This window comes from Medicago truncatula, chromosome 2 (assembly GCF_003473485.1).
Source record: "Medicago truncatula cultivar Jemalong A17 chromosome 2, MtrunA17r5.0-ANR, whole genome shotgun sequence".
Lineage (NCBI taxonomy): Eukaryota > Viridiplantae > Streptophyta > Magnoliopsida > Fabales > Fabaceae > Medicago > Medicago truncatula.
In genome coordinates, this window is record NC_053043.1 from 18,591,411 (window position 1) to 18,619,062 (window position 27,652).

The 27,652-nt window shown below is 32.1% G+C and overlaps 1 protein-coding gene across 3 annotated transcripts; it reads left to right on the plus strand.

Annotated features, from left to right (window-relative positions):
• Positions 1 to 2,908: 2,908 nt before the first annotated feature.
• On the plus strand, positions 2,909 to 26,823 carry LOC11442868 (protein STRICTOSIDINE SYNTHASE-LIKE 5). Of its 3 annotated transcripts, none has more exons than XM_039830499.1 (6): positions 2,909 to 3,158; positions 3,239 to 3,451; positions 3,548 to 3,618; positions 6,830 to 7,066; positions 7,166 to 7,298; positions 7,520 to 7,924. In XM_039830499.1, exons 1-6 carry the CDS (start codon positions 3,003 to 3,005, stop codon positions 7,790 to 7,792), a joined length of 1,083 nt encoding a protein of 360 aa, XP_039686433.1. In that variant the 5' UTR covers positions 2,909 to 3,002; the 3' UTR covers positions 7,793 to 7,924. The 3 variants fall into 3 exon arrangements, with proteins under 3 accessions (XP_039686433.1, XP_039686434.1, XP_003595315.1); XM_039830500.1 differs by lacking the exons at positions 3,239 to 3,451; positions 3,548 to 3,618; positions 6,830 to 7,066; positions 7,166 to 7,298; positions 7,520 to 7,924 and adding exons at positions 23,091 to 23,303; positions 23,477 to 23,544; positions 25,332 to 25,568; positions 25,675 to 25,807; positions 26,368 to 26,823 and having other exon boundaries at positions 2,933 to 3,158; XM_003595267.4 differs by lacking the exons at positions 2,909 to 3,158; positions 3,239 to 3,451; positions 3,548 to 3,618; ... (1 more) ...; positions 7,166 to 7,298; positions 7,520 to 7,924 and adding exons at positions 22,791 to 22,975; positions 23,091 to 23,303; positions 23,477 to 23,544; ... (1 more) ...; positions 25,675 to 25,807; positions 26,368 to 26,823.
• Positions 26,824 to 27,652: the final 829 nt, after the last annotated feature.

The following is a 27,652-nucleotide window of genomic DNA, read 5'->3' on the forward strand; positions in this document are numbered from 1 at the left end:
ATTGTATGTTTATTTGTAAACAAGTAGGAAATAAAAAATTAAATAAAGTAAAAGAACAAAAGTCATGAAAGTTGAACCCATGACCACATTAATAACAACAATAAGCTCTACCACTATGCCATTTGTTCAGCTTTGCAAATAGGACAACGCTAATAGTATATATTAATATTTTACATGCATTATATAAAAATAATAAAAAATTGAACCCCAAATTTTGGAGGCCTAACTCTATAAAGATGTTTGCATCTCCCCCAAGAATGGCCCTGCCTATTGACAATTGGTTTACTGCATGGATGATAATTGGGTTGCTGCATGCATTCTTTATGACATTTGGGTTATTGAATGGGTAACACATGGATTGTTTCATGTATTCATATTGACATTTGGTTTGTTGCACGTATTTATTATGAGTCATGACACTTGGTTTATTGAATGGGTAACACTTAGCTTGTTGCATGCATTACTCGACACTTGGTTTATTGCATGAGTAACACTTGTATTGTTGCTTGCATTCCTCTTGGCACTTGATTTGTTTTATGAATAACACTTGGTTTGCTGCATGCATTATTCTTAACATTTGGTTTGTTGCATGAATAACACTTGACTTGCTACATGTATTCCTCTTGACATTTGGTTTAGAGAGAGAGAGAGAGAGAGAGAGAGAGAGAGTTATAGGAGGAGTATGGGGGGGGGGGGGGGGGGGGGGGGGTTTGTTGTGTGGGCTGTGCTTTGAGTGATTTTTTTTTTCATACATGCTTAAAACATTATAAAAAAAACCCTTATAAAAAACGGGTTTAATGAGACGTAAACATGTCTCTCTTTTTATGAGGATTAAAAAAATCGATATGTTTATATGGATAAAAAACTTATTAAACAACCCTGTACGAAAAATAACAATGTCCATCTTTAGGACATTACGCATCCTATAATTTTTGCAACAAGTTTCTACTTAAATAACAATATATGATTATATATAAAAATGCCTTAATCAGACATATAACATTTGTTTATAAATGTTTTAAAAACAATTGGTGCCGGAGCTAAAAAAAAAAAATGGATGGGCCACTACAATAAACTATAATATATAAACATAAAATTAAAGTTATAAACATTAAACACAAAGTTGTAGTGACAGAGTTTGACTAAAATACCCAGGTGAGTACTTTAAGGTAATGTTTGGATCCATGGAAAGATTAAGGAAAGAAAGGATAGGAAAAGAAAGAGGGTGGATACAGTGGTTTTCCACCCTTTGGTACCATTTCAAAATGAAAAGGAAAGAAAGTTTTGAGATGGAACCCACGCTCAAAACCTTTCCACTCATCTATGCACGGAAACAAGGAAAAAACACCAACTTCATGATAAAAAGTCCAAAATAGCCTTGATATAATATATTATTAACATTGTGCCATTTTTTTTAAGACGTTAATTAACGTTGTGCATCATGCCACAAGCATACTAAGCAACTCGTGATTTTGACACATACTCTACAAACTTCTTCTCTCAGCGTAAAAAAAAAATACTTAAAAATTGTTATATCTAAATTAAAGTACATTTAAATATGTAGATAAATATAATTTAAAATGACATATGTAGCTAAAACTTTTCAAGGATGTAATTGTCCTTTTACAAATATACACATCATTCTTTTCTTCCACTTTCTATTCACTTTCTCTTATACCAAACAACCAAAAAGATCTTCTCACTTTCTACTATCACTTAGGCATGGCAATGGGGCGGGTTGGGGACGGGCTTTGCCTTCCCCATCCCCATCCCCATCCCCTACTCCTATATACTTACCTGTTACCCTACCCATATCCAACGGGGATGAGAAATTGAATCCCATCCCCGTCCCCAATGGGTTCGGGTATTTCCACCTCATCCCCAACAATTTGCGAACAATTTGAAGTTTTTTTTAAGCTTCAATGGTAATATTATAATGCATTATCGAACAATTTGCGTTCATTTTAACATTTCCTTACCGAATAATTCGGTTGCTCCTTTAACTATCAATGAAAATTCTTATATCATGACATGACAATTATCAAACCAAATAAGATGGCATACCATTATCAACCCCCTAAAAAAACAAAAATATAACCTTTCTGCATTTGGGTAAGGTTTGGGTATGGGTTCAGGGTGGGTACATATATCCCCGTTACCCGTACTGTACCCGTATTTTAAAATCGAGGATAACCCAAACCCAGTCAAATCGGGGTTGGTTTGGGCGGGTACCCATGGGCACGGATTTTGTTGCCATGCCTACTATCACTCTTTCCTTATAGTTATCATTCTTTCCTTATAGTTTCATTCCTTTCGCTTTCTTCTACAAACCAAACATATCCTAAAAGAATGAATTACATATTTTACTATTGTCATAAATTATAAAATTGATTTTTTTTTATACTACAATGTTAATTGGGAAAAAATTTCAGTTGAAAGAACAATATAAAGGAGGTTTGAACCACCACCCCCCACCCCCCACCTCCAATAAATTAGAATGTTTGTAAATCTCTGCTAAACAGTCAAGTGTGCATGACAAAAATCTCGTATGCCACTTTAGGAACGACCGATAACTAAAACCATTGAAAATTTGTTTAAAATCTCGCAAAAGTATCTTATGATTTTAATTTTTTTTTAATATTTTCGGATGTGCCACCACTACTTTGTGGGAATTTGGATTTGCCAAAAACTAAACTATCACAAAATTGTTAAAAATCTTGCAAAATGGTCTTAGAGTTGTCAATTATTTAACTTTTCTGAGTGAGTCGTGGCCCACCCCAACCCATGAAGAGCTCTGCCACTAAAAACAATATATTAAAAAAGTATTATCTCCGGTCTCAAAATATAAACAAAAATATGTCAAACAAACTTGATGTATTTAGTTCAAATTTTTTACCAAGTACATCAATTTTTATTACCATGTTTTGCTTATAATTTAAGAGGGAGAGAGTTTATATAATAGCATAGCACATTGCTCAAACTCCAAGATCAACTGAGCAAGCATGGCTTCCAATTTGATCAAAACCTCAAGCTTGGTGCTAGCAGCTTTAGTTGCTCTCACAGTTCAAGTCTTCTACTTCTCACCCATAGATCCAGTTATACTAGAAATTCCTTCTGCTGCATCTTCAACTTCTTCAACCAAAAACAACCAATTACAGGTGAATATTTTATCAATATTTGTCACATTTTCAAAATAATATGTATTTAATTGTCTATTAATGTTTCCATAACATAACAGAATGTGATTAAACTCGGAGAAGGATTTCTGAAACAACCAGAAGATGTTTGTGTTGATAAAGATGGTATTTTATATACAGCAACAAGAGATGGTTGGATTAAAAGAATGGTTAGGAATGGAAATTGGGAGAATTGGAAGCATATAGATAGCTCTTCTTTGCTTGGAATCACAACATCTAAAGATGGTGGTCTCATTGTTTGTGATGCTACCAAGGTAATTAAATCATGATATTTTTTAATTACAAGAAATAAAGCTTGTAATTTTCATAAGAAATATTTACCAATAGGTCCAATATAAAATATTTTGCAGGGTTTGCTCAAGGTTACAGAAGAAGAAGGTTTCAGTGTTATCCTTTCACAAGTAAATGGTTCTCAATTAATGTGAGTCCTAAACAAATAATTCATCTCTACATTGCTTTGTTCTGTTCAATTCTTACATGCTTTGAGACAATTTATTTGCACATATTCCTCTTTATTGTCACAACGCCATTCTAGGTAGTATACTTCCCTGAAGCAATCTCTAACAGAAAATAGAAAAAAGTTATCAATTTAATTCTTGGCAATAACTTTTCCTCTATCTTTAAATCAAACTAACACTTGCTTTTGACGTATTTCTGTACGACTCTTCTATAGTTATCAATATTTTGGTTGTTCAAATATTCTTACTTAGAAAGAAAAAAATATGCACACTTTTGAAGATTTTGTTGTTCAAATATTGTTACTTAGAAAGAAAAAAAATATACACACTTTTGAAGATAAAAATGATGCCGACAAACGTTTCACAACTTGCTGAAAGTTGGTGTCAAAAATGACTTCATTCCAACAAGATCTGAGAATAAATATCGCATCATATTAAAAAAAAAATTGAACAAAACTAAAACATTAATTTATATACAAAAAACAAACTTACTTTTTTGGTGAAAAAATAAACTTAATTTTTTATAAAAGAAAATGCCAATGAATATCCTTGAAACATTCTTTAACTATTTTAGATGGCCTGTAATGTATTCAATACATTAAAAAAAAAACGTAATATTTAATTTTAGAGAATAAATTTTAAATTTTGAGTTTTTAAAGAGTGCTCCAAAAAATTTATTTAGTAGATCCACATTTATAAAACTGAGGTTATGTTAATGAGTGTTTTAAAGATATTAAGGATTTAAAAACAAAAATAACTAATAAATTTTTATGCAGAAAAAATTACTTTAGGTATTTAAATATTTTGAATGCATAATTTTTAAGATAAATTTACACTTTAAACTTCTAAATTTGTTAGTATTCTCGTAAAACTAAGATATACAGAAATCTTGTGAAGAGTCTTGCTTAAGGTGGGACCAGAGAGTAGGCACTGACCATGAAAGATATTTGGTCTTTTCCGAAATGCATGCAAAAACCGATCGGTGCTTTCAGAGTTTTTGTTTTCTCTTGCATGGTGCATTTTACGGTTTCAGATAGAATCTTTTCAAATTAGTCTTTAACCCTCTCTCATTTAAATTACCGTTTTATATTTTTTTTTAAGTGGCTAGAATGAAATATATTTATTTTTTTGAAGAAACTAAAATGGAATATATTAACAATAATTGAGACGCCTCTGAAGCACAAGGTGTACTAGAGAGGACGCTCAAAAAACAATATGTTCGTCAAAAAACAAAGGGTCAGACCGCCATTGCTCACAGCCATACACAAAAGAGGCGTTATTCGCCTTTAGCCACAAATAGGAGTGGAATTTAACTTTTTCCGTAAGCTCCGTAATGGAAGAATAAACATTGTTAAAAATTCTATTATTGCGTTCTTTCCAGATGAGCCACACACACAGCAGCCACACAAGTTGAAGAAAAGATTGACGACTTCTCCTGACACCTAAGTAATTAGTAAATTGAGTGAAGTGAACGTGAAGAGCATTATGATCAACACCTGAAATACCAAGCCATAACCTGACATGTTGCCACAAATAGCCAAAAAAATCACAAGTAATGAACAAATGTTGGCTGCTCTCAATAAGACTGCAGCCCGCCACACACGAGGAGTCATCTGCTTGAATAATGTCGCGGTGCAAGAGGTTGGATTTTGTTGGCAACTTGTCTCGAAGTAACCTCCAAGCTAAGATAGAGACCTTTGAGGGAACCTGGTTGTGCCAAATAAGATTGTCGGATTCATCCAACAACTGAGGAACCTGAGAAGAAAGCAACTGAGCGCACAGTGTATTCTGCAGTAATGTCGGGGTGCCACTTCCAAGAATCTGAAACATTAATCTGCAAAATAACATTAGCAGGTAACAACCTACACTCCTCTACTAATTCCTCCTCCCACGCCCACAACCTCCGCCTCCACTGCCACGCCTCACCTCCCCTCTCCCCAACCTAATGAGAACATCGATGCTACTGAAATCGACTTGTTCACCGTCAAGTCAAACAACCGAGAAAAACACTAACAAAGAGGGACCTCCCCTATCCAACGGCCGCGCCAAAACATCGTGGCTTCCCCATCACCCACCTTTCTCGTCACCTTTCCTGAGAACCAACTCTCACCGTCCTCGCCTACGCCACCTCTAATCCTAGCCAACCTCCTCACCATACCTTGCAGCCAACACCCTATTCCACAACCCACCTCTAATCCTAGCCAACCCACCTCCAACCCATTAGCAAATTGAAGATGAGAAACGACCATGGCATTAGTCGAACCCACCGAATAACCCTAAAAATTATTAGTGGTCACCATCTCCGACATCATAACGTTGAGACCCTCGGCGGCCAAGAGGAACAAAAAAGGAGAGAGCGGGTCCCCCTATTGAAGGCCCATCTCCAAAGGAAACTCATCTTTTGGACTACCATCGACAAGCACTGAGGTGGTAGCTGTAGTCATACATTCATTGATCCACTTCCGCCACTAGACCGAAAACGACATTTTGCACATTACCGCGTCTAAGTATGCCCAGTCCACCGAATCATAAGCCTTTTCGAAGTCCACTTTAAATAAAAGAAGCTCATTTTTCAACTTTCGAGCTTCGTCGACAACCTCATTAGCAATGAGAACCCCATCTAGAATTTGTCTATCTTTGACAAACGCGGTTTGAGTCTCTGAAATAACCTTTCCCATATCCACTCTCAACCGGTTCGCTAAAACCTTAGCCATAATTTTGTATAAACATCCCAGTAAAGAAATAGACCGAAAATCATTAAGCTTCTATGGGCTTTCGACTTTACACAATAAGTGTCAATTAGTACAATAAGTGCTTAGAAAGACATCAAAGATCGAAAACAATTAGGAAGCCACTAACTACAATTCCTATGAATGATTTAATAAATGATATTAATTTTATTATCCTTAAAGGCTAATTATAATTAGACGAATGAAGTACAACGAACATTAATAAAAGGGGATTAAAAAATTTCTTCAAACAATATTATTTTAATTGTTTTTTGTCAATAAATTTGGTAGCCTTAAGAAAAGGTACCCTGCTCAAATGTTGCAAACATTCACTAGCTATGAAACTCATAAGTTTGTAAAAAAATATGAAAATCATAAGCTATTATAACTTCTTTTTTTTTAATAAAAAACAAACTATGAATTTTATAATTTTTTAGTGAACCAGGTTTGCAGATGATGTAATAGAAGCATCAGATGGAAATATTTATTTCAGTGTTCCAAGTACCAAATTTGGTATGCACAATTGGTATTTGGATGTGCTTGAGGCAAGATCACATGGACAACTTTTAAGGTACAATCCATTGTCAAATGAAACCGTTATTGTCCTTGATCATTTGGCCTTTGCCAATGGTGTTGCACTCTCCAAAGATGAAGATTATCTTCTTGTCTGCGAAACTTGGAAGTAAGTAGAATTTTTTTGATTAAAGGGTATATTAAATATGTTGATTAGTTTGTCTTAACAAATTTCATTTTGTATGATTTTTTTTTTCTTGTGAATCAGATTTAGGTGTCTGAAATATTGGTTAAAAGGAATTAACAAAGGTAAAACAGAAATCTTCATTGAAAACCTTCCTGCTGGACCTGATAACATTAATCTTGCTCCTGATGGCTCATTCTGGATTGCTTTAATTCAGGTAACATTATATATACAACGAATTTAATAAAATAAACAATGAAATTTAATATATATGTTCTAGCATGACTTGAAATATATTTATGACGTTAAAAAATACTTTTTTATTTTTTTTCATTTTAAAGAACTTTGTGGCAAAACTCGCATACACTAGACGTGAAGAAAGGTAGTACATGATATATGATGAATTGGTTTTCTTCAATATGTTAATTAATGTTGTAGATAACTTCTGAAAAGACTGGATTTGTGCACACCTCTAAGGTATTCAAGCACTTGATAGCTTTATTTCCAAGGCTATTTAATTTGATCAGCAGTGCAACTAAGTCTGCAATGGTGGTGAAAGTGGATATTGAAGGCAATATTATCAAAAAGTTTGGTGATGATAATGGGAAGATTATTGATTTTGTAACTTCAGCCATTGAGTTTGAGGACCATCTTTATTTGGGTAGTATTAAGTGTGACTTTGTTGGAAAATTTCCATTGCAAAGTGCATAGAACATCTTTTAATACATCAATGGTGTATCTTCTCTGTTTCCATAATAAAACATCTTGTATGTTTTGGTATGTATGATTTAGATCAAACATGTACAATTTGAAAAGTAATGTTATGTAAACTTGTTTCTATCATTGATCTGAAGAATAGTAAACACATGATTACTTAGGGTTAGTTTGGCAAGCCACATATTTGAGTTTATAGCTTATGTCTTATAAGCTCATTTGACTAAACAAGACCCGATTGGTAACCGTCATTTTCTCATGAGTGTATAGCTTATTTTTTACTAGCTATAACCATCATTTATAGCTTATGTTGAGTAAGGTATGAACTTTTTATTCTAGCTTGAGGAAGTAGCTTATATCTTATCATTTTTTATAGGAAAATGTTACATGAACACCCTTTAATCATACACCCTATTGTACACCTCATGCATTAAGAACATTTTGGTAAATTCATCTCACAACCATACTTACTCTTTCATCTCCTATCCCTTTTCCTTGCCACATGTTAGGATTTTGTGTGGGTGTAAGAGGTGTATTGCCACATGGGGGTGTACATGTATCACCACTCTTTTTTATATCAATTTTAACCTTGTAGCTTTAATTGGAATAAAAAAAATATTAATTAAATATATCTTTTTTATGTCATTTCATATTAATAAGTTAGTTCAACTGCTAATTTTATCAAACATTATAAATTTAATCAACTAGTTAGTGTACATATTTTTTTTTTTTGAAGGAGCTAGTATACATGTTATTAGCTATAAACTAACTTATCAACTATCCACTATAAACTCATCCACAATAAGTTTAGTTTATCGTCTATTTGCTATTTTTTTACTAAACTGGACTTTAGTAGTAGTTAGGAAAATAAGACATTTTATCAATCTAATGCATTGTCGCTTGAAAGATGATATCAAAAGGAACATCTCTTTAAGTTTATGAAATCAAAAACAAAATATTAGTCGGTACGTGCGGAACAAATTGAACCAATAAAATTTCCTCCATCCACCATTGCAAAGAGAATAAGCTACTATTATGGTTACCAAGTTATTATTGTTAAATATATAAGATATTTACTGAATATAAAAGATATTGTTATATCAGAAATTATGATTTTGGGTGAGAAGACAAAGGACCAAAATCATATATATAAGCATATTCTTCAATCAAAAATGCATTCATGATTGTTGAATAATGGGGAAAATCATATTGGCATTACTATAAAAGATGATTTCACATTGGTTGAAAATGACATTTCACATTGGATACCATCCAATGAAACAAAGGTGATGTGTTATGTCTATACCTTTTTACATCGGATACTACGCAGTTGTGGTAAATTGTTTTCCACATCTGGTTGCCAAACACCAATATGATATGTCTTCATTATAACTAAACATACTAGTTTTCACATCGGCCCCCTTACCTCCGATGTCAAATCTATTATAGTTGAAAAAACACTATTTCTTTGATAGTTTCTATACATCGGCCCTTTTTCAAAGCATTTTGTTAAACAAGGACCGTGTTTTTTTCTCTTTTCGGATCGTAAATATTTCTCAGAATCTTTTGTTAAACAAGGACTGTGTTTTTTTCTCTTTTCGGATCGTAAATATTTCCCAGAAAAATCTTTCTCAGAATATTGAGTATGAATCCAATATCGATTATAAAACAATTACATATTTTACATCGGCTTACACTCCCATAGATGTGAAATCTATTTTTTATAGTCTATCATTTTTTAAAGTGGTTGTACCAAATCTGCTGGAGACAATATTTTTTTCTTTTATATTGAAAATATAAAACAATATGCATATTTAAATGGTACAAAGGGAGTTGTATTAGTCAACCTAATTTAGAAAGAATATTTTTACAGTCTTATAACCTCATGTTCTAGCAACAGTACATCATGTATTTTTACCAAAATAATTGTACACTTGGAACTTGTTCTTACCAATATGTTTACACACTTCGTGTGTACAATGATTAGAGAAAAGACAAATTACCTAAACATCAAGCTATAGCCATTAAATTGTTTCTTCAAACTATATCCACTACAAAATTACCTATACATCAAGCTATAGCTACTACCAAAGTCTATCCACATAACATTAAAACAACGAAACATACCAGATGCATATGGTACAGATATACGGTATACCTCAATCCAAGACTTAGTAATATTAGCAAAGACAATGTCTAATATATTAATTCATCACATAATATCCACAATCATTTTCATTAGGTTGCAAACTTGCCTACAAATGAATTGAATTTTTATATAGTGAATAGATATAAAAAAGTAAATTTATTATGAACTTTGCCTTCCCCTAAATTTTCATATGTGATAGGAGGTTTGTACCATATCCAAAACTCAATGAATACTCCCTCTGTCCTAAAATTTAAGCAAAACAAAGTCATTTTTTTGTCCCAAAATATAAGGAAAAAAAAAATCAGTTTTGACCAATTTTAATATGGTGTTCCAAAATGACCCTTTAACATTTGTGGAACATGAATATTATAACTGCAATTGCCTATGTGTGTATTGGAATTGAAATGTTACCATTTAAGTACCATGCAATACGACCGGTGTTAGAAATCCAAACATTATCTATGGAGGATTTACTACTACTAGTATTGAGTGTATTGAAATCACTTTATCATAACTTTTAAATAATCGGTCATGTTCCCTTTGTTAAAATGTTCATGCTTCTCAATTTCAATTTTAATAAGGGAGCTTATACGGTGTAGTCATGAAACTGACTTTTTTGAAAAAGTTAATTTTAATCTTAATGTTTGATTCATTTTTAAATTGTTGATTACTGATTAATGATCAATAGCAATTCATCTAGTAATGCTTACAACATCTTGGACTTACATGTACTATTTTATCGTTGGCATCTTTAACATGCAAACAGAGTCGTTGATATCATGTGATAGTCTTAAGTGTGACTCTTTGTGAGGTTTACACTTAATACAAGGTAGGATAAAATTAGATCAAGTGTATTCTAGTGAATCTGATGAATTGATGATACTATGAGGACTGAACTTTTGATGTCGTGGGGTGTTACTCACAACACTTTTGATGCTATAGTGTTAACTTCACCAGAAAAGTCATTTTCATGACTTCACCACAGAATTTTCCTTTTAATAATTCTTCTTTTATCACTATTACACTTACAAAAATGGCAGCACATCAACTTTTGTTTGATGGACCATCATTTGATTTGGGAATTGAAGAAGACACACAGAACTTGTCACTTCTTATTGTGGAAGACACATTAGATAAAGAGGTGGAAAGTGACCAAGATCAAGAAGAAGTAATTTCCCAAATTGACAATGGGATCAAATGCAAAAAAAAAAAAAAAAAAAAAAAAAAAAAAAAAAAAGAGAGTCATCAAATGAAATTGAAGGCGAGTCTAATGCAAGGAAGGAGAAATATGGTTTAGATTTGAAAGTTGTTAAACCCTATGATATAAGGTTTCTGAATCACAAGATTGTTTTGGATTTGAATAAATTTCCGGAAGATTGATTGGATTTTGGATTTGAAAGTGAAGAATTTAATGAAGAGGTTCATTGGTGGATGAAGATTTTTTGTAGACTTTTCATAATAGATGTGATTGAAAATAATTAAAAGCAAGGAAAATTAAGAATAAATTACCTTGGTTGTTTCTTTTCTATCTTTGATTAATCATTCATAATTTGGTACTACATGGAATTGAATGAATTGTCTTTTCTTCTATATAATTTTATATGTCGATGTTGTTAATGATGTGTGCTCTTTTTTCAAGTGAGTCACTATTATTTTATTAAGGCGAATTAGCTACATCTAGATTAAACACAATACATCAAACAAATAGAAAAGTCAATTCATTGTTCACAAAAACACAAAACATAAAATCAATATCAAGATCATTCTCTCATCTTTCACCTTTCATAAACAAAACTTGATCACTTTGCAACAAGGCAAAAATATTACCATACCTAAATAAGAAAAAGTCCATCGGAAAATTACCATACTCGATCACTTTGCAACAAGGCAAAAATATTAGTATAGAATAAAAAGTTCATACCTTACTCAACATTGTTTAAGTATTCCAAAGTTCCACGGGCCAAGTCCCAATCACAATTTAGTTGGGTGGTAGTTTGTCTTGGATAAAAAATGCATCTTTTTGCATATGAGGAGCTTTGTAATCATTATTTCATGTACCTTCATTATCTCAATTATGCTGGATTGGAGTGATAGAAATTTTTTCTTTGAATCTATATTAGAAAATGTGTCAAAGGCTTTTTGCAAAACCTCCATAAGCTCATTGACTCTCTTAGTCACTTCCATTTGTTGCAATGATTGAATAACACTAAAATACCACAAGTCCAAAACAGTTAATCTAGGAGAATTAGGTGGTTGACATGTCAGACGAATATCAAACCAACCTTCACAAGCCGCTCTACAAAATTCCTCGTTGTCTACACGTATATGACACGATGCATTTTCTTGTTGTATGTAAATTGTTGAGGCAAAATCCCTAATTAATTTTAAAGATAACAAACCTTAATAATTAAGGAATTAATGGACTTTGATTAATCGGTTTATCATGATCATCTGATACACTTCTTTAATCGGTTTTGTAACAAGTGTTCCCGATGATCTATTGACACTTGACCTTATTGCAGGTACTTCATGAACTAGGGGTAACATGCCAATTTTTTCATGAAAACATCTCTTTACCATCATCATCAAATCTAAGTCGAGCCATTGCGACTAAAAACATGACCTTAGTAATGTAGTTTTTGTTTTTGCACAGACGATGTGGGTCAACCTCATCTAATAAAAGGTAATCATTCTTGGTTTTGTTTTTGTTTTTGTCATTTTGAACCATTTTTAATCTATATGGACAAGATTATACATTGACTTAAATTGTGGATCATGAGAAAGTCTACTTTCCTCAAGCATGGACAAGAAAAATCTAAGACGACCTTTCATATTGTTTTCATTCAAGTGTGGCTTTAATATACTTAATGTCGTCGCAAAATCCCTTATTCTTGTATTCAACAATATATTCTTGTTAACACCTATGTCATGTCCTAGTGCTCTATACATACTGTTCGTATTTAATGGCACATCACATACTTTTTCAATATCAATCTCAAATATTTTTTCGACGACAATCTTTCGTTCTTTTATGGCGAGCATCTCCGTTTTGACGTATTTGTTTTGAAATCCGATAAATGGAATCTTTAGAGACCACATAAGTTAAAGCCAGCCTTACCACATTACCACGTTTGAGCTTGCCATCATGACTTTCACTTAACAATATTTGAGCAACAGTCTCTTGTTCCGTATCAGAGCCGCCCCTAGGGCATAGGCCGGAAGTGCGACGGCCTAGAGCCCATGGCAGTAGGGGGCCTTTTTTTTTTAAGGTTATGGCCTAAGCCGTCGCACTTCCGACCTATACTCTAGGGCCGGCCTTGATTTTGAGTTATGTTACTTTCTTGTATAAAGTGAAGCCGTGCAGTGACAAAACTTAAATCATGAAATCTGAGTCTATGATATAACAGGGTAGTAATAGTGATAAAACTTAAAAATATAAAACATGAAATCTTATAAGATTATCACGATAGTAATATCAATACAAAACACCATAAGAGCTGCATTTGGATTAAAGTGTAGTAAAAAAAAATACAAACCTAACATGTGAAAAAATCTAAAAAAGATTAACAGGGTAGACGGTAATAATAACAAAACAAAACACTATAAGAACTTCTTTATGATTTGAACAAACAAAGAAATGTATCAACCAAAAATTACTATTGCAATACCTGCTGTAACTGCTCCGAGAGTACCGGTTAACATTTCTCTATATTAATTTATCTTTTTTCAATTCATTTAATTTATGTTTTCCAAACCATTAATAAAATATATTTTTGTAAAATAACTCATTGTTACTCCTTTCCATACTGTTGAGTTACAAAAATATTGAAACAGAAGAGAGAAAAGTGAAGAAAAAGTATGAAGCAAAGAATAGTATTTTGCATAGAATGAAAGTTAGTTACAGAGATTCCTTATATAGGTTGTTATTGCATGTACACTCAATACTAATGTGTACTGGCTGTATTACATCATAGCTCAACATCCCTATAATCTAGGAGGTTAGTTATTCCTAGTAACTAACTCAAACTAGTTCAGGGTTTTCTGTAACTTGTGGCACAAGCAACTGAGATGCATTGTGTTCCTGTTGTTGATCTTCCAATAACAGTGTTTCTATCTTCTTTGTATTATATTTCAACATCCTCCCACAAGCTTGACCATGATAAATATTTATCATTCCAAGCTTGGATACGAATTGATTGAACTTTGGAGGTGCTAAAGGCTTTGTTAAAAAATCTGCTAGCTGTTCATGTGTTGAGATAGGAAGAAGTCTAAGCATTCCCTTTTTAATTTTCTCTCTAACCAAATGGCAGTCTATTTCCAAATGCTTTGTTCTCTCATGAAAAATTGGATTTGAAGCAATATGAATTGCACTTTGACTGTCACAATACAAAACAGGTTGCTTGTTGCAATTGATCTTCAAGTCTTTTAAGATATAGAGTAACCACTGAAGCTCACATGTGGCAGTGGAGAGAGCTCTGTATTCAGCTTCTGAAGAAGATCTTGAAATGGTTACTTGCTTTTTAGCTTTCCAAGATATAAGTGAAGAGCCTAAAAAGAAACAGAATCCAGCTGTTGATCTTCTGGAATCCACACAACCAGCCCAATCTGCATCAACATATCCAAGTATTTGAGCTTCTGAACTTCTAGGGAAGAAAAGACCAAGACCAAGATTATTCTTAAGATATCTCAATGTTCTACAAGCAGCTTTGTAGTGTTTAATAGTTGGAGAATTCAAAAACTGACTCAGTTGTTGAGTAGCTAAAGAAATGTCTGGTCTAGTGGTGTTTAGATACAGCAATCTACCAATGAGCCTCCTGTAGCAAGACACATCTTCAAAGGGTGCACTGGTGTCTTGATGCAGTTTAATAGAAGTATCCAAAGGTGTAGATGCAGGTTTAGAACCTGAGAGACCAGAAGAGTCAAGTAAATCCAGACAATATTTTCTTTGGGATACTGTAATTCCTGCTTTAGAGTTCCAAACCCAAGAAATATTTAAGGATACCTAAATCCTTAATTTTGAATTGAGCATCAAGAATAGACTTGATTCTTTGGAATTCAGTGAGAGAGATACCAGCCAATATAATGTCATCAACATATACTAAGAGTGCTGTAAAATCATTATTATGTTGAAGGGTAAATAGGGAGTAATCAGCTGTGGACTGTGAGTAACCTTCATGAAGTAGTAAAGTAGTCAGTTTTTTCATACCATTTCCTGCTTGCTTGTTTCAAGTCATAAAGACTTTTGAGCAATTTACATACTTTGCCAGGAAAACTTGAAACACCTTCTGGTATACTCATGAATACATCTTCTTGCAAATCTCCATGAAGAAATGCATTATTCACATCAAGTTGATGTAAATGCCAATTATGAATAGAAGCAACAGCTAGAAGAGTTCTAATAGTTGTGAGCTTAGCAACAGGAGAGAAAGTGTCAAAGAAATCCAGACCCTCAATCTGATTGTACCCTTTAGCAACTAGTCTGGCTTTGTACCTTTCAATAGAGCCATCAGCCTTGTGTTTCACTTTATACACCTATTTACTCCCAATTGGCTTTATATTAGGTGGCAAATCCACAATGGACCAGGTACCATTATCAGTTAAGGCCTTTAACTCAGCATTCATAGCTTGTAACCAGTGTTCAAACTGACATGCCTCTTTATAGGTTTTGGGCTCAGTACTTTGTGTAATGGAAATAGAAAAAACTTTATGTGATGGGGAAAGATGATCAAAGGAGTGAAAATGATTAATGTGATAAGAAATACCTAAATTGATTGATTTTGGCAATGAGGTGGAAGAGTTATTGCAGATGTAATCTTTCAAATAGCTGGGAGCAGATTTAACTCTAGTAGACTTATGAATAACAGGTAAAGTAGGAGAAGGAATGATAGTAGGAGGAGGAGTAGGTTGGTCATTAAGAGAATTTGAAGTGTGAGTGGAAGGAGAATCTGACACAGTTTCAGAGGGAGAAGATATATCAATGATAGGGTCATGATCAGAATCTTGAGCTATATGTGTATGGTATTCCCATGAAACAGTTGAAGGGTTATGTTTATAGGGAAAAATGCACTCATGATGTGTCACATTTCTGGAAACAAAGATCTCTTTGGAATGAGTATCAAGAAGGATGACCCCTTTCATACCACTCTTATATCCAAGAAAAACACACTTCCTTGCTCTAGAAGAAAGTTTTATTCAGCTGGACTGAAGAGTTGATGCATAAGCTAAAGAACCAAAAACTTTTAATTGATGTAAATCAGCATTTTTATTATGTAATAAGAAATAAGGAGTTTTGTTATTTAAAATGGGACTAGGAACTCTATTCATGATAAAAACAGCATGAATAGCAGCATAGGACCAAAAAGTTTTGGGTAAATGAGATTGAAAAAGAAGAGCTCTAGTAATGTTCAAAATGTGCTGATGATTTCTTTCCACCCTTGCATTCTGCTGAGGTGTCTCAACACAACTAGTTTGATGCAAAATACCTTTAGATGCATAAAATTGAGGCATGTTAAATTCAAGACCATTGTCACTTCTGACAATTTTAACATGACAATCATGTTGATTTTCAATTAAAGTGATGAAATCAATGACATGTTGTCTGGTTTCACCTTTTGATTTCATCAAAGTTAACCAAGTAAATCTACTGAAATCATCAACAGCAGTTAAAAAAATAAGAATGATTATGAATAGAAGAAATTGAAATAGGGCCCCAAATATCAAAATGTATTAATTCAAAAGGCTTAGTAGCTGTCATACCCCAATTTTTGATCTAAGGCCCCACTGACACATGTCACTTGACTCTGATCGATCTCTGATTTTTCAGTAAAAAAATTCGGCAGGGAGGTATTTTAAAATACCTCATTTTTTTGATTTCGAGTCGGACCCTCCTTTCTCTTTTTTATTTTCTTTCCATCTTTTATTAATTTTAATTTTAAGATAAGTTACTTTTTTTATATTTAATAATTTTTATTTTCCATCTTTTAATTTTATTTTTCTTTACATAATTTAGTTTAATTTGTTTTTATTTTTATTTCGTATTAGATTTTTTTTATTTTTATTTTATTTCTTTTTAATTAATTAGTGTCCAAAAAATTAAAGTGTCAATAGGTCCAAAAATAAAATGCCCAAGGTCTAAAAAAAATTTCAAATCAAAGTGTCAACTTTAACATTCCTTTTTCAAAATTCACATAATTGTCCATCATTTCCATTAAACCAATTTTCCTTTTTTCATCAAACTCCTCACCTAGAGCCCTCATTCCACACAATTTCACACACCAAAAGTTCTCTTGAGTTGTCAAAGAACTTTTCTCTCTTCTCCCTCTTTAGCTTGTGTTGACGAGCTATTCTTTTCTTCTCCCTCTTTTTTCTGTCCCTTCGGAAAAGTCCCTTCGGTTGTCAATTTCTTTTATTTTCTTGCATTTTATTTCTTTTTAGCATTTTTGCATTTTTTTTTATTTCTATTTAGCATTTTAATTATTGTTATTTATTTTCCAGCAATTAGAATGTATTTAGGTCCAATGTAAATATAAATGAGAAAAGTGTGTGGGTGTGTGTGTCATTTTATTTCTTTACCGCCTTAGATATATCCAAAAATGCAAAAAAATTAGATTAGGGATTTTGTGGTGATCCAACGTCACTACAAAAATCCACGCGCTTTTATTTTTATTGCTCCGTTAGTTTAATTTTTATTTAATATTCCAAAAAAAACAACAAAAAACATGCAAATAATCTAAATCACAAAAATATTTTCATAATAAACCTTGATTCCAAAATCAGGTGATCCTTTTTTATTTTTTTTCTTAATCAAACTTTCAATCAATTTAATCATACCTTGAGTCCATTTTCTTTTAAATTAAAAAATACAAACCAATTCTCATTTGCCACTTGGCTTTTCAATTTAAAACCTTTTTTTCAAAATTAATAAAAAATCACTCAACCAATCAAACGTCATTTTCTACCCCGAACTACGAGGTTTTAATCCCTCACGGGTACGTAGGCAGAGGACCATGTCCTTCCAAATCAATAAAAATGTAGATAAATTAGGTCTCACTTTCTTCTTTTCTTTTAATCATCACATTAACTTTTTTTTTCAAAAGCAAGCAAGTTATAGCACATTAATTAAATAAAATCAAGAGGTTCTCGTAGAGTACTACGAATATTTAGGGTGCTAACACCTTCCCTAAATATAACCAACCCCCGAACTCAAAATCTTTTCAAAATGGGGTAGTTTGAACTTTTTTCCCCTTTTCTTAATAAAATTAAATGTTCAGTCGTGAAATAAATTAGTGAGTCAAAAGCTAATCAAATAGCCTTGATCTCCAAAAAATGACGCGACAGTAGCTTTATTACAACTTTCAGGGAAGGGTAATTTCCTATGTTTAGCAAAATGGCATACATCACAAGTGGCTTTTGAATCTACATGAACAAAAGGAAACTGAGATTGTAAAGACTTCATTCTAGAAAATGAAAGATGTCCTAATCTGAAATGCCAGAGAGCACTGTCAGGTAGAGGAACATAGCTAGGAATAGTCTTGCTGGCCCAACAAGTCAGCTTATTTGAAAGATTCAGATAGTATAACTCTTCCCTCTTATCACCAGAACCACTCATCTTCTTGGTTTTCTTGTCCTGAATAAGACACTGGAAAGCATCAAAAATCACAATACAATTTAAAGAATTGGTTAATTTTGACACAGAAATGAGATTAAAATGAAATTCAGGGACATAAAGTACATCATGAATGATGAAATCATCAGAAAATTTAATGGTTCCAGATTGTTTAGCTATAGTAAAATGACCTATAGGTAATTTTATGTGAGTAGGAATGATTTCATTGTAAGAATGAAACCATTTCAGATTGCCACAAATATGATCACTGGCTCCTGAATCTATGATCCAATAGCTAAGAGTAAAATTATGACAAGTTAAAGACGAACAAAAACTTGTACCTTGCCTGTCAGTTGGTGAATGACCAATATACATAGAAGAAGAAACCTGATTGGAGGCATGAGCAGTCTTTGAACCTTGATTAAGAGATGAACTTTGAAGTAAAGACATTAACTTTTCATAGAGATCATGTGTGATAACTGGAGAATCAGCTTTATTGTCAACACATGAAGGAGGTTTATCATCATTAGCAACTTCCTCCTTTGCAATATGGTTAGCAGATGAAGAAGAACCAAAATTCTTCTGAAGATGTGGTGGAATGCCATGTTTCTTCCAACAAGTTTCCAAAGTGTGATTACTTCTTCCACAGAAAGTACACACACGTGATCCATTCTTGGAATTGGATCCTTGATATTTACCAGAAGAGTTTCCTTTGAACTTTCTGGAATCAGCATAGTTAATCAAAACAGAGTCTTCACTAGGTGAAGTGAAATTGCCTTGTCTTTCATGTTGTAAAACCATAGAAAATATTTTGTTCATGGGGGGTAAAGGATCCATTAACAGAATCTGAGATTTCACCATAGCAAAATTCTCATTCAATCTAGTAAGAAACCTTATTGCATACAGCAAAGTTTGATTTTGTCTAGCATTACGCATGAATTCACAAGAACAACGGATTCTACATACACAATTGGGAACTGGCATGTAGATCTCAAGTTCTTCCCATAAAATCTTCAATTCAGAGTAAAAAATAGTTACAGTTTTGGATTCTTGTTGCAGTGCATAGATTTCTTGCATAAGTTCAGAAATTCTTACCAAATCACCTTGAGAAAATCGTTCCTTTAGATCATTCCAAACATCACACGCATTTTCCATGAAAATTATAGATTGTGCAATTGAAGAAGATACAGAATTGACAATCCATGACTGAACTAAATTGTTGCAACGATTCCAAGGACGAAACAGAGGATCAAAATCATCAACGATAGGTTTGATTGTTCCATCAACAAATTCATACTTCATTTTACCTCCCAATGCTCTTCGCATCGAACGAGCCCAGGAGTGATAATTCGAACCATCCAAAACTGGAGAAACCGTAACAGAAAAAGGACCATTGCTTGGATGAACAAAGAAAGGACTAGATTGATCGGTGAGAACGTCGTTGTTGTTACGAGGCGCCATTGATGGAGCTTGAAAAAGCTTGCGGAAAAGGAATCAAAAAGCTCTGATACCATGTTGAGTTACAAGAATATTGAAACAGAAGAGAGAAAAGTGAAGAAAAAGTATGAAGCAAAGAATAGTATTATGCATAGAATGAAAGTTAGTTACAGAGATTCCTTATATAGGTTGTTATTGCATGTACACTCAATACTAATGTGTACTGGCTGTATTACATCATAGCTCAACATCCCTATAATCTAGGAGGTTAGTTATTCCTAGTAACTAACTCAAACTAGTTCAGGGTTTTCTATAACTTGTGGCACAAGCAACTGAGATGCATTGTGTTCCTGTTGTTGATCTTCCAATAACATTGTTTCTATCTTCTTTGTATTATATTTCAACACATATAAAATAATTACATTTTTTAATATATGTGAAATTTCTAAAATGACATATAATTTAAAACAGAGTAAGTAATTTGGTGTATTGCATTTTTTTCCCATTTTAAAATGAATTGTAAAGTCACGTTAGTTAAAGCTTGTAGAATGCCATACATCGTGGAAGACTTTGAAATGTTAATGACCAAGTTGCTTGTTTAATCAAATTGGTTTTGTATATACTTTTTGATCAAATTAGCCATGAAGACTTGGATTGTTTAATCAAACAGACATTGAGATCTTGTCAGTCGGTTCTGTATATATACTTTTTTTTTAAAACAATTTGCTATTCATTGCATTGATCGAATAAGTTAATAAATTGTTTTTATTTAATTTATTCTGTAATAATTATACTCTTAATTGCGTTGTTTTTCGTGTTTAACTTTTGCTAATAATGTGTAATGGTTGGGATTGTGGATTGTTATTGTGTTTATAGAGAGCTGTGTGTCGTGATATGAAATGTGTCGTGCTTTGAGTCTTGCTTTAACTAACGTGAGTAGTTAAAGTTATATTACTTCCTCCGTCCCGTAATAGATGACTTATTTGAAAATGTGTAATTTTGACGTAACTTATTTTGACCATATTTTTCTACTAATATACAAAGATCAATAATATCATATAAGATGTCGTTAGATTTGTCTCGATAAGTATTTTCAAAATATCAAATTTTCATAATTTTTTCTCATATATTATTCAAGATATTTAAGCTCGAAATTATGCATTGACATACGTAATAAGGTCAACTATATCAAGTATTAAATGGACGGAGGGAGCACAAATTTTAGTTAAACTAGGAGTAGAATTTGACGCTTCTGAAATAAATAAAAATAAAAGAAGGATAGATACCTTTTTAATGTTAATAATAATATTTTGTTGTAATGTTTTTCAAATTTTTTATTTTTTATGTAATTAAACATGTCAAGTGAGATGGAGGAAGAGATTGGTTGTTTGGGAGGGAGAACTTAGTCGTGAAGTTGTTAGGGGTTCATCCCCATACCGAGGGTCTTGATTTCTGGTATTGAAAGTAAAGCTCAGATGGAGTGTTCATATTAAGATTAGTCTATGAATACCTCTTTTTGATTTATCTCGGAACGAGTAGCAAAGCGGTTGAGTTACCCTCCATTCTGGCTTTGGTCTTGAAGAGTTGGGCTCCCTCCAAAATTCAAGTATTCTCGAGACAGTTGTTCCTCGATAGGATCTGACTGGAGTAAATCTTGTCAGACGTAGAGTGTTAACATCAAGCGGCTTACTTGTGTGCCTTTTCAATGAGGAGTCTGAATCTCTTAATCATCTTTTTGTGACTTGTGGGATTGCATCAAGTGTTTGGTATATGATTTTTAGATGGTTAGGTTTGGAGGTTGTCCTTCCAAGTGTTGTATTTTTCCTAGGAGAGAGAAATTTAGGTGTGGCTTCTTGTTAATCTAGCATTCAGTGGTGTGGTGCATCTTGTCTGTTCGCAATGATCTGGTGTTCTCTTGCAGGACAATAGATGTAGGGCAGTTCTTTGAAAAAATACAATATACCTCTTGGTACTTGTTTTCTGGGACGCATTCTGGTCATTATTGTTCTCATTATGAGTGGGTTGTGGAGCCGTAGTGTGTTGGGGAGGGGGTGTGTTTAGATGCCTTTGAGTTGGTAGCTTGGGCTTTGTTTTGAGTGGCCACATAAGCTTATATTGACATAAATGTAAGATATAGTTTTTTTTTTTTTTTTTTTTTTTTTATAAACTAGGAGAGTGTAAACAACATCAACAGATGTCATCGACATCCCAACTAGGTTGGCACGACGAGATACCTCCATCCTATACCGATACACTCATGAAAAATTTAACGGCATTATAACGTTTTAAAACTAAAGGAAAATTTAACAATGTGGAATATTATGATAGTTGAATGAATTTGGATTTGTTGTAGTAACGCAGTCTTAACATTTAATTTAGATTAATGGTCGAGATTGTTCAATTATGTTAAAACTGAAGTATAATCCGAATCTTTTGATCTAATATCAACGATTATGATAAATTAAATCGTGAAACTTTGTACTTTTCTATCGTAAAAAATCCATGTGGATAGTTTGAGTTGTGGAGTTAAAGATTGTAGTGTTAAAGAGGTTGAGAGTTTGAACCTCACGGTCTTTTTTTTTTTTTTTGGTGGCTGTGGGTTCGATTCCCGGACCTTACATATAGTATGCATAGTCCAATAAGCTTACGAGGACTGAACCTCACACTCTAACATATTACTAACAATATTATCATTGACCCTTTTAAAAAAAAAAATGTTTTGAAAATTAATAATCAAATTAAAAAAAATAGATATACGACCGCAAAAATAATTTTTGTTTTACTATATATAATAGTAGAGGCTATAGCACATGACTACAAGAACATAGCTTAAAATCTTCCTTTCTGCACCAAAATGGCACTAACCTCAAGCTTGGTACTAGCAGCTTTAGTTGCTCTCACAGTTCAAGTCTTCTACTTTTCACCCATAGATCCAGTTTCTCTTGAAATACCATTTTCTGTATCTTCAACCAAAAACAACCAATTACAGGTGAAAACTTAAGCAATACTTGTTATATGATCTAGTTATAACTAGTCTACAAAATAATTTATATTTAACTATATTTATCATGTATAAGATATTTAATTATATTATTTCTTAATAGAGTGTGATTAAACTTGGAGAAGGATTTCTGAAACAACCAGAAGATGTTTGTGTTGATAAAGATGGTGTTCTATATACAGCTACAAGAGATGGTTGGATTAAAAGAATGGTTAGGAATGAAAATTGGGAGAATTGGAAGCATATAGATAGCTCTTCTTTGCTTGGAATCACTACATCTAAAGATGGTGGTCTCATTGTTTGTGATACTACCTTGGTAAATAATTCTTGCTTGGATTTAATTAATTTATTGAATTCCAATAAGCATAGATACGTGACATGGTATATTGTAAGTGATAGAGTGGTCTTGCTGCAACGATTTATTGAGATTCAGACCTTGTCGATTTGATTTGTAAAATAAAAAAATTAACACATAATTATATTTTGCAGGGTTTACTAAAGGTTACAGAAGATGGTTTCAGTGTTATCCTTTCACAAGTAAATGGTTCTCAATTAATGTAAGTTTTAGACAAATAATTCATTATGAGTATATTGCTTTTCTGTTTTGTTTAGTTCATCCATGCTTAGATTAAGTAATACAAATGATTTTTTTTTTTTTAAGCAGTAATAAATGATTTTAACACATCACTTTTTGTGTCTAAAATTTTAAGAATAGGGTATATGATCCTCACTTATATGTTCTGTCCAATATATTCTTCTTTTTTGACAGTCCACCCAATATATTCTATTAAAGCTTTTTACCGTAACTCCAACTTCAGCATGGCATATATTCCCAAGAAACTTTCAGATCAATTGTCATCCTTATCAACCAATCATAGTTTTCAATCTGGACTCATAACCACAATTATAACTAATGATCGCTACATTATTTGAGTGATTAAAAGTAATTACATGGTGGAATAATTTGGAAGACTTTTTAATTAAATAAAATATATATACTATTGAGAAAAGTAATAAACATAATCTGAGAAAAATAAAATATATATTCTAAAACTTTTTCTTGAATAATTTTTTTTTTTTTTACATATATATCAAATAAATAAAACACACTAACACACTTTTATGCCACTTTGTTATTGTAGTTTCTAAAACATATATATAAAATCTTTACATTTTTTTTTAGGGATCTATAAATATTTACATGGTCCCTTCAGAAACCAATATTGACATGGTGAAAAATATAAGCAAATAATGGCGTATAAATTAAATCAATATTCTGTACCAAAAAAAATAAATTAAATCAATATTCTCTGACTACATAATGATCGTAAAGGCAAATGTTATATGAACAACCAAAAAGGTTGTCCACACCGTCTCTTTCTACCATTTGCTATACAAATCCAGTTTTTTAATCATTTTTAATTATGTTGGTTGCGTGCCAGGCTTAATTGTTTCACATGAAAGTTACAGTGTGAAAAAGGTTGTAGGTTTTTAGTTGTCAATATAACACTCCTCGACCGTAAAATAGGGAAGACATGCAACTGGGTGTACAAGTAAGAGAAATGATATTTGTACATCCATTTTATGATAACTTTTGTATAACATTCTCTCTCATACTCACATTATCTTCTTATTCTCTCTCTTCCTTTTTCTCTCTCTATTGTTTTTGACCAATAAAAAAGGAGAAAAGGTAGATTATCACAAAAGTTATTACTAAAAGGTTGTTCAAATATCATTACTCTACAAGTAAACGTAGGAGGAGCACACTCAGGTCACGTGGAAACTGACTCTTGCTAAAAGAACTATGGCTAGATTTGACATCATAATAATTAATAGATATTATAATTGATAAACAAAAATATTTCTAATAGTTTTGACATCATCCAATTTTGTCATTTCAAATCTTTTGAGAATTTAAAAAAAAAAAAAGCTTTGTTAACAATAAAAATTAAGCAACATGTATATCTAGAGTGAAAATTAAGAAGGAAAATTATTGGTAAATGTAAAGAAATTTAATATGGATTTTGATTTCAATTTTGTCCTCTGCTTCAAATTTAATATTTTTATGCAAACATAGATGAAGGCCATAGATTTAAAGATGAAAAGGTCATAAGAAAATAAAACAATGAATTTGAAGCTTGAAAAATCATATGTAAATGAACTAAAATGAAAAAATTGAAATGAAAAAAAAAAGGATAAAAGACCAAATTGTTAGCTGAAATTAAGTTAAGGGATTAAAAGTGTAATTTAGCCTTAATATTTTCTCCCTTCTTTAGATATTTAAAAATAATAATAATAATATAGTAAGGGTTACTTGACTTTTCTAATGAGTTATTTGAAGCAGATTTGCAGATGATATAATAGAAGCATCAGATGGAAATATATATTTCAGTGTACCAAGTACCAAATTTGGTTTACACAATTGGTATCTAGATGTGCTTGAGGCAAGACCACATGGACAACTTTTAAGGTACAATCCATTGTCAAATGAAACCGTTATTGTCCTTGATCATTTGGCCTTTGCCAATGGTGTTGCACTCTCCAAAGATGAAGATTATCTTGTGGTTTGTGAAACTTGGAAGTAAGTGCTTTCTTAATTAAATAATAACTATATTAGTTTCATATTGGTACACTTTTATATTGTATTGACAATTTTTATCTTGTTTGATTTGTTTTTCATGAATCAGATTTAGGTGTCTAAAACATTGGTTAAAAGGAATTAATAAAGGTAAAACAGAAATCTTTATTGAAAACCTTCCAGCTGGACCTGATAATATTAATCTTGCTCCTGATGGCTCATTCTGGATTGCTTTAATTCAGGTAACATATACATGTACTACAATGAAATTTAATATATATATTCTTTTAGTTTTATGAAAGATTTAATACATACATATATATATATATATATATATATATATTCTAGTGAGTTCAAATTAATTTATAAATTAAAATTTATAAATAATATAATATATAGGGTTAAATAATTAAATGGTCCCCCTAAATATACCAACATTTGATTTTAGTCCCTCTAAAATATTCCTTTGGTTTTTGGTCCCTCCAAAATTTTCCATCTGTAAAATTAGTCTCTACTTTTTAGTAAAATCGTTGAATAAACGACAAAAATTAAAAATAGAATACATGAAATCAAATTATACAGGCACGTCTTCAATTTCAAATGTGTCAGTCACGGTGCTATATTGATTAATATTGAAATATACATTGGTTATGCCTAATAGGTACTCCTTTGACCATAATTATACCCAAAAGTATGTTAAAGATGACCAAATACATAAATTTTGTTTGACCTACTTTTGTTTATAATTGAAGTTAGAACGAATACATAATTTTTTAGAAGTTATAATTAATTGATATTGCAGGTGACTTCTGAAAGGATGGGGTTTGTGCACACCTCTAAAGTATCCAAACACTTGGTAGCTTTATTTCCAAGGCTAGTTAACATGATTAATAGTGTAACTAAATCTGCAATGGTGGTGAAAGTGACAACTGAAGGCAATATTATAAAAAAGTTTGGTGATAATGATGGGAAGAAAATCACTTTTGTAACTTCAGCTGTTGAGTTTGAGGACAATCTTTACTTAGGTAGTCTTAATACTGATTTTGTTGGGAAATTTCCACTGCAAAATGCATAGAACTAGTGAAGTAGTTCAACTTTAAGATTGAATAAGGGGTGCATCTCTTTGCTTGTATGAGAAAAAACATCTTATTAGTTTTTAATGTATGATTTAGACCAAAATCATTTATAGGAATGTATTTTATGTTAATTTGTGCTTGTCATTGATATGAATAATAATACATACGATATTAGCAGTGGAGTTATGCTCGCAACACTATTTTAAACACTCTCTGATACTCATTCTCTTAGTACATGTTTGGTTTCGCGTTTTCACCGATCAAACGCACGTTTCAACCTTTTTGATGTGGTTTTATCTTGTGTGATCTTGTTTGGATGTCAACTCTGAAATTGATTCTCTTGTTTAAAAGTGATTCTGGCAAAAGCTAGGAATCGGAGCTTTTCAGAATCGATTCTACCTTTTTTGTGGTTGAGATTTACAAGATTTGTTTTATTCCTTCATTGCCCTTTTCTTGTTGGTTGATGTTTACTGCAAACACCATTTACAACATTCATTGTAGAGAAATGATATTTGAACAACTATTTTTTGACAACTTTTGCAACAACTTTCCCTCTCTTACTCACATTGTCCTTCTACTTTCTCTCTCTACTTCTTTGATTTTTGTGTCATTACCTAAATTTCTTTGTATTATTTGGTTGTCTAATAGGTTGTCACAAGAAAATGTTGTTCAAATAACATTGCCCTTAATTGTATTGCTTCTTTGTTCCGACCCCTCTCATTCTCGTCTACACCTTGTCTACACCGTTCATTTTCTCTTCTAATATACAACCCGGCCCACGGGAGGCAATGGTTTCAAAATCAAATAAAATATACATTTTATTAGGGATTAAAATAAACATACATTTTAACTTTTATCAAAATTATAAATAATATATATCAATACCCATTTTGGTAATTATGCATTCAAAATCAATTTTGATTTAAATTATCCAAACAACATCACTTTATAAGAATCATTTTTACATTGATGTATCCAAACATAAATCAATTAACATTTAAATCACTTTTA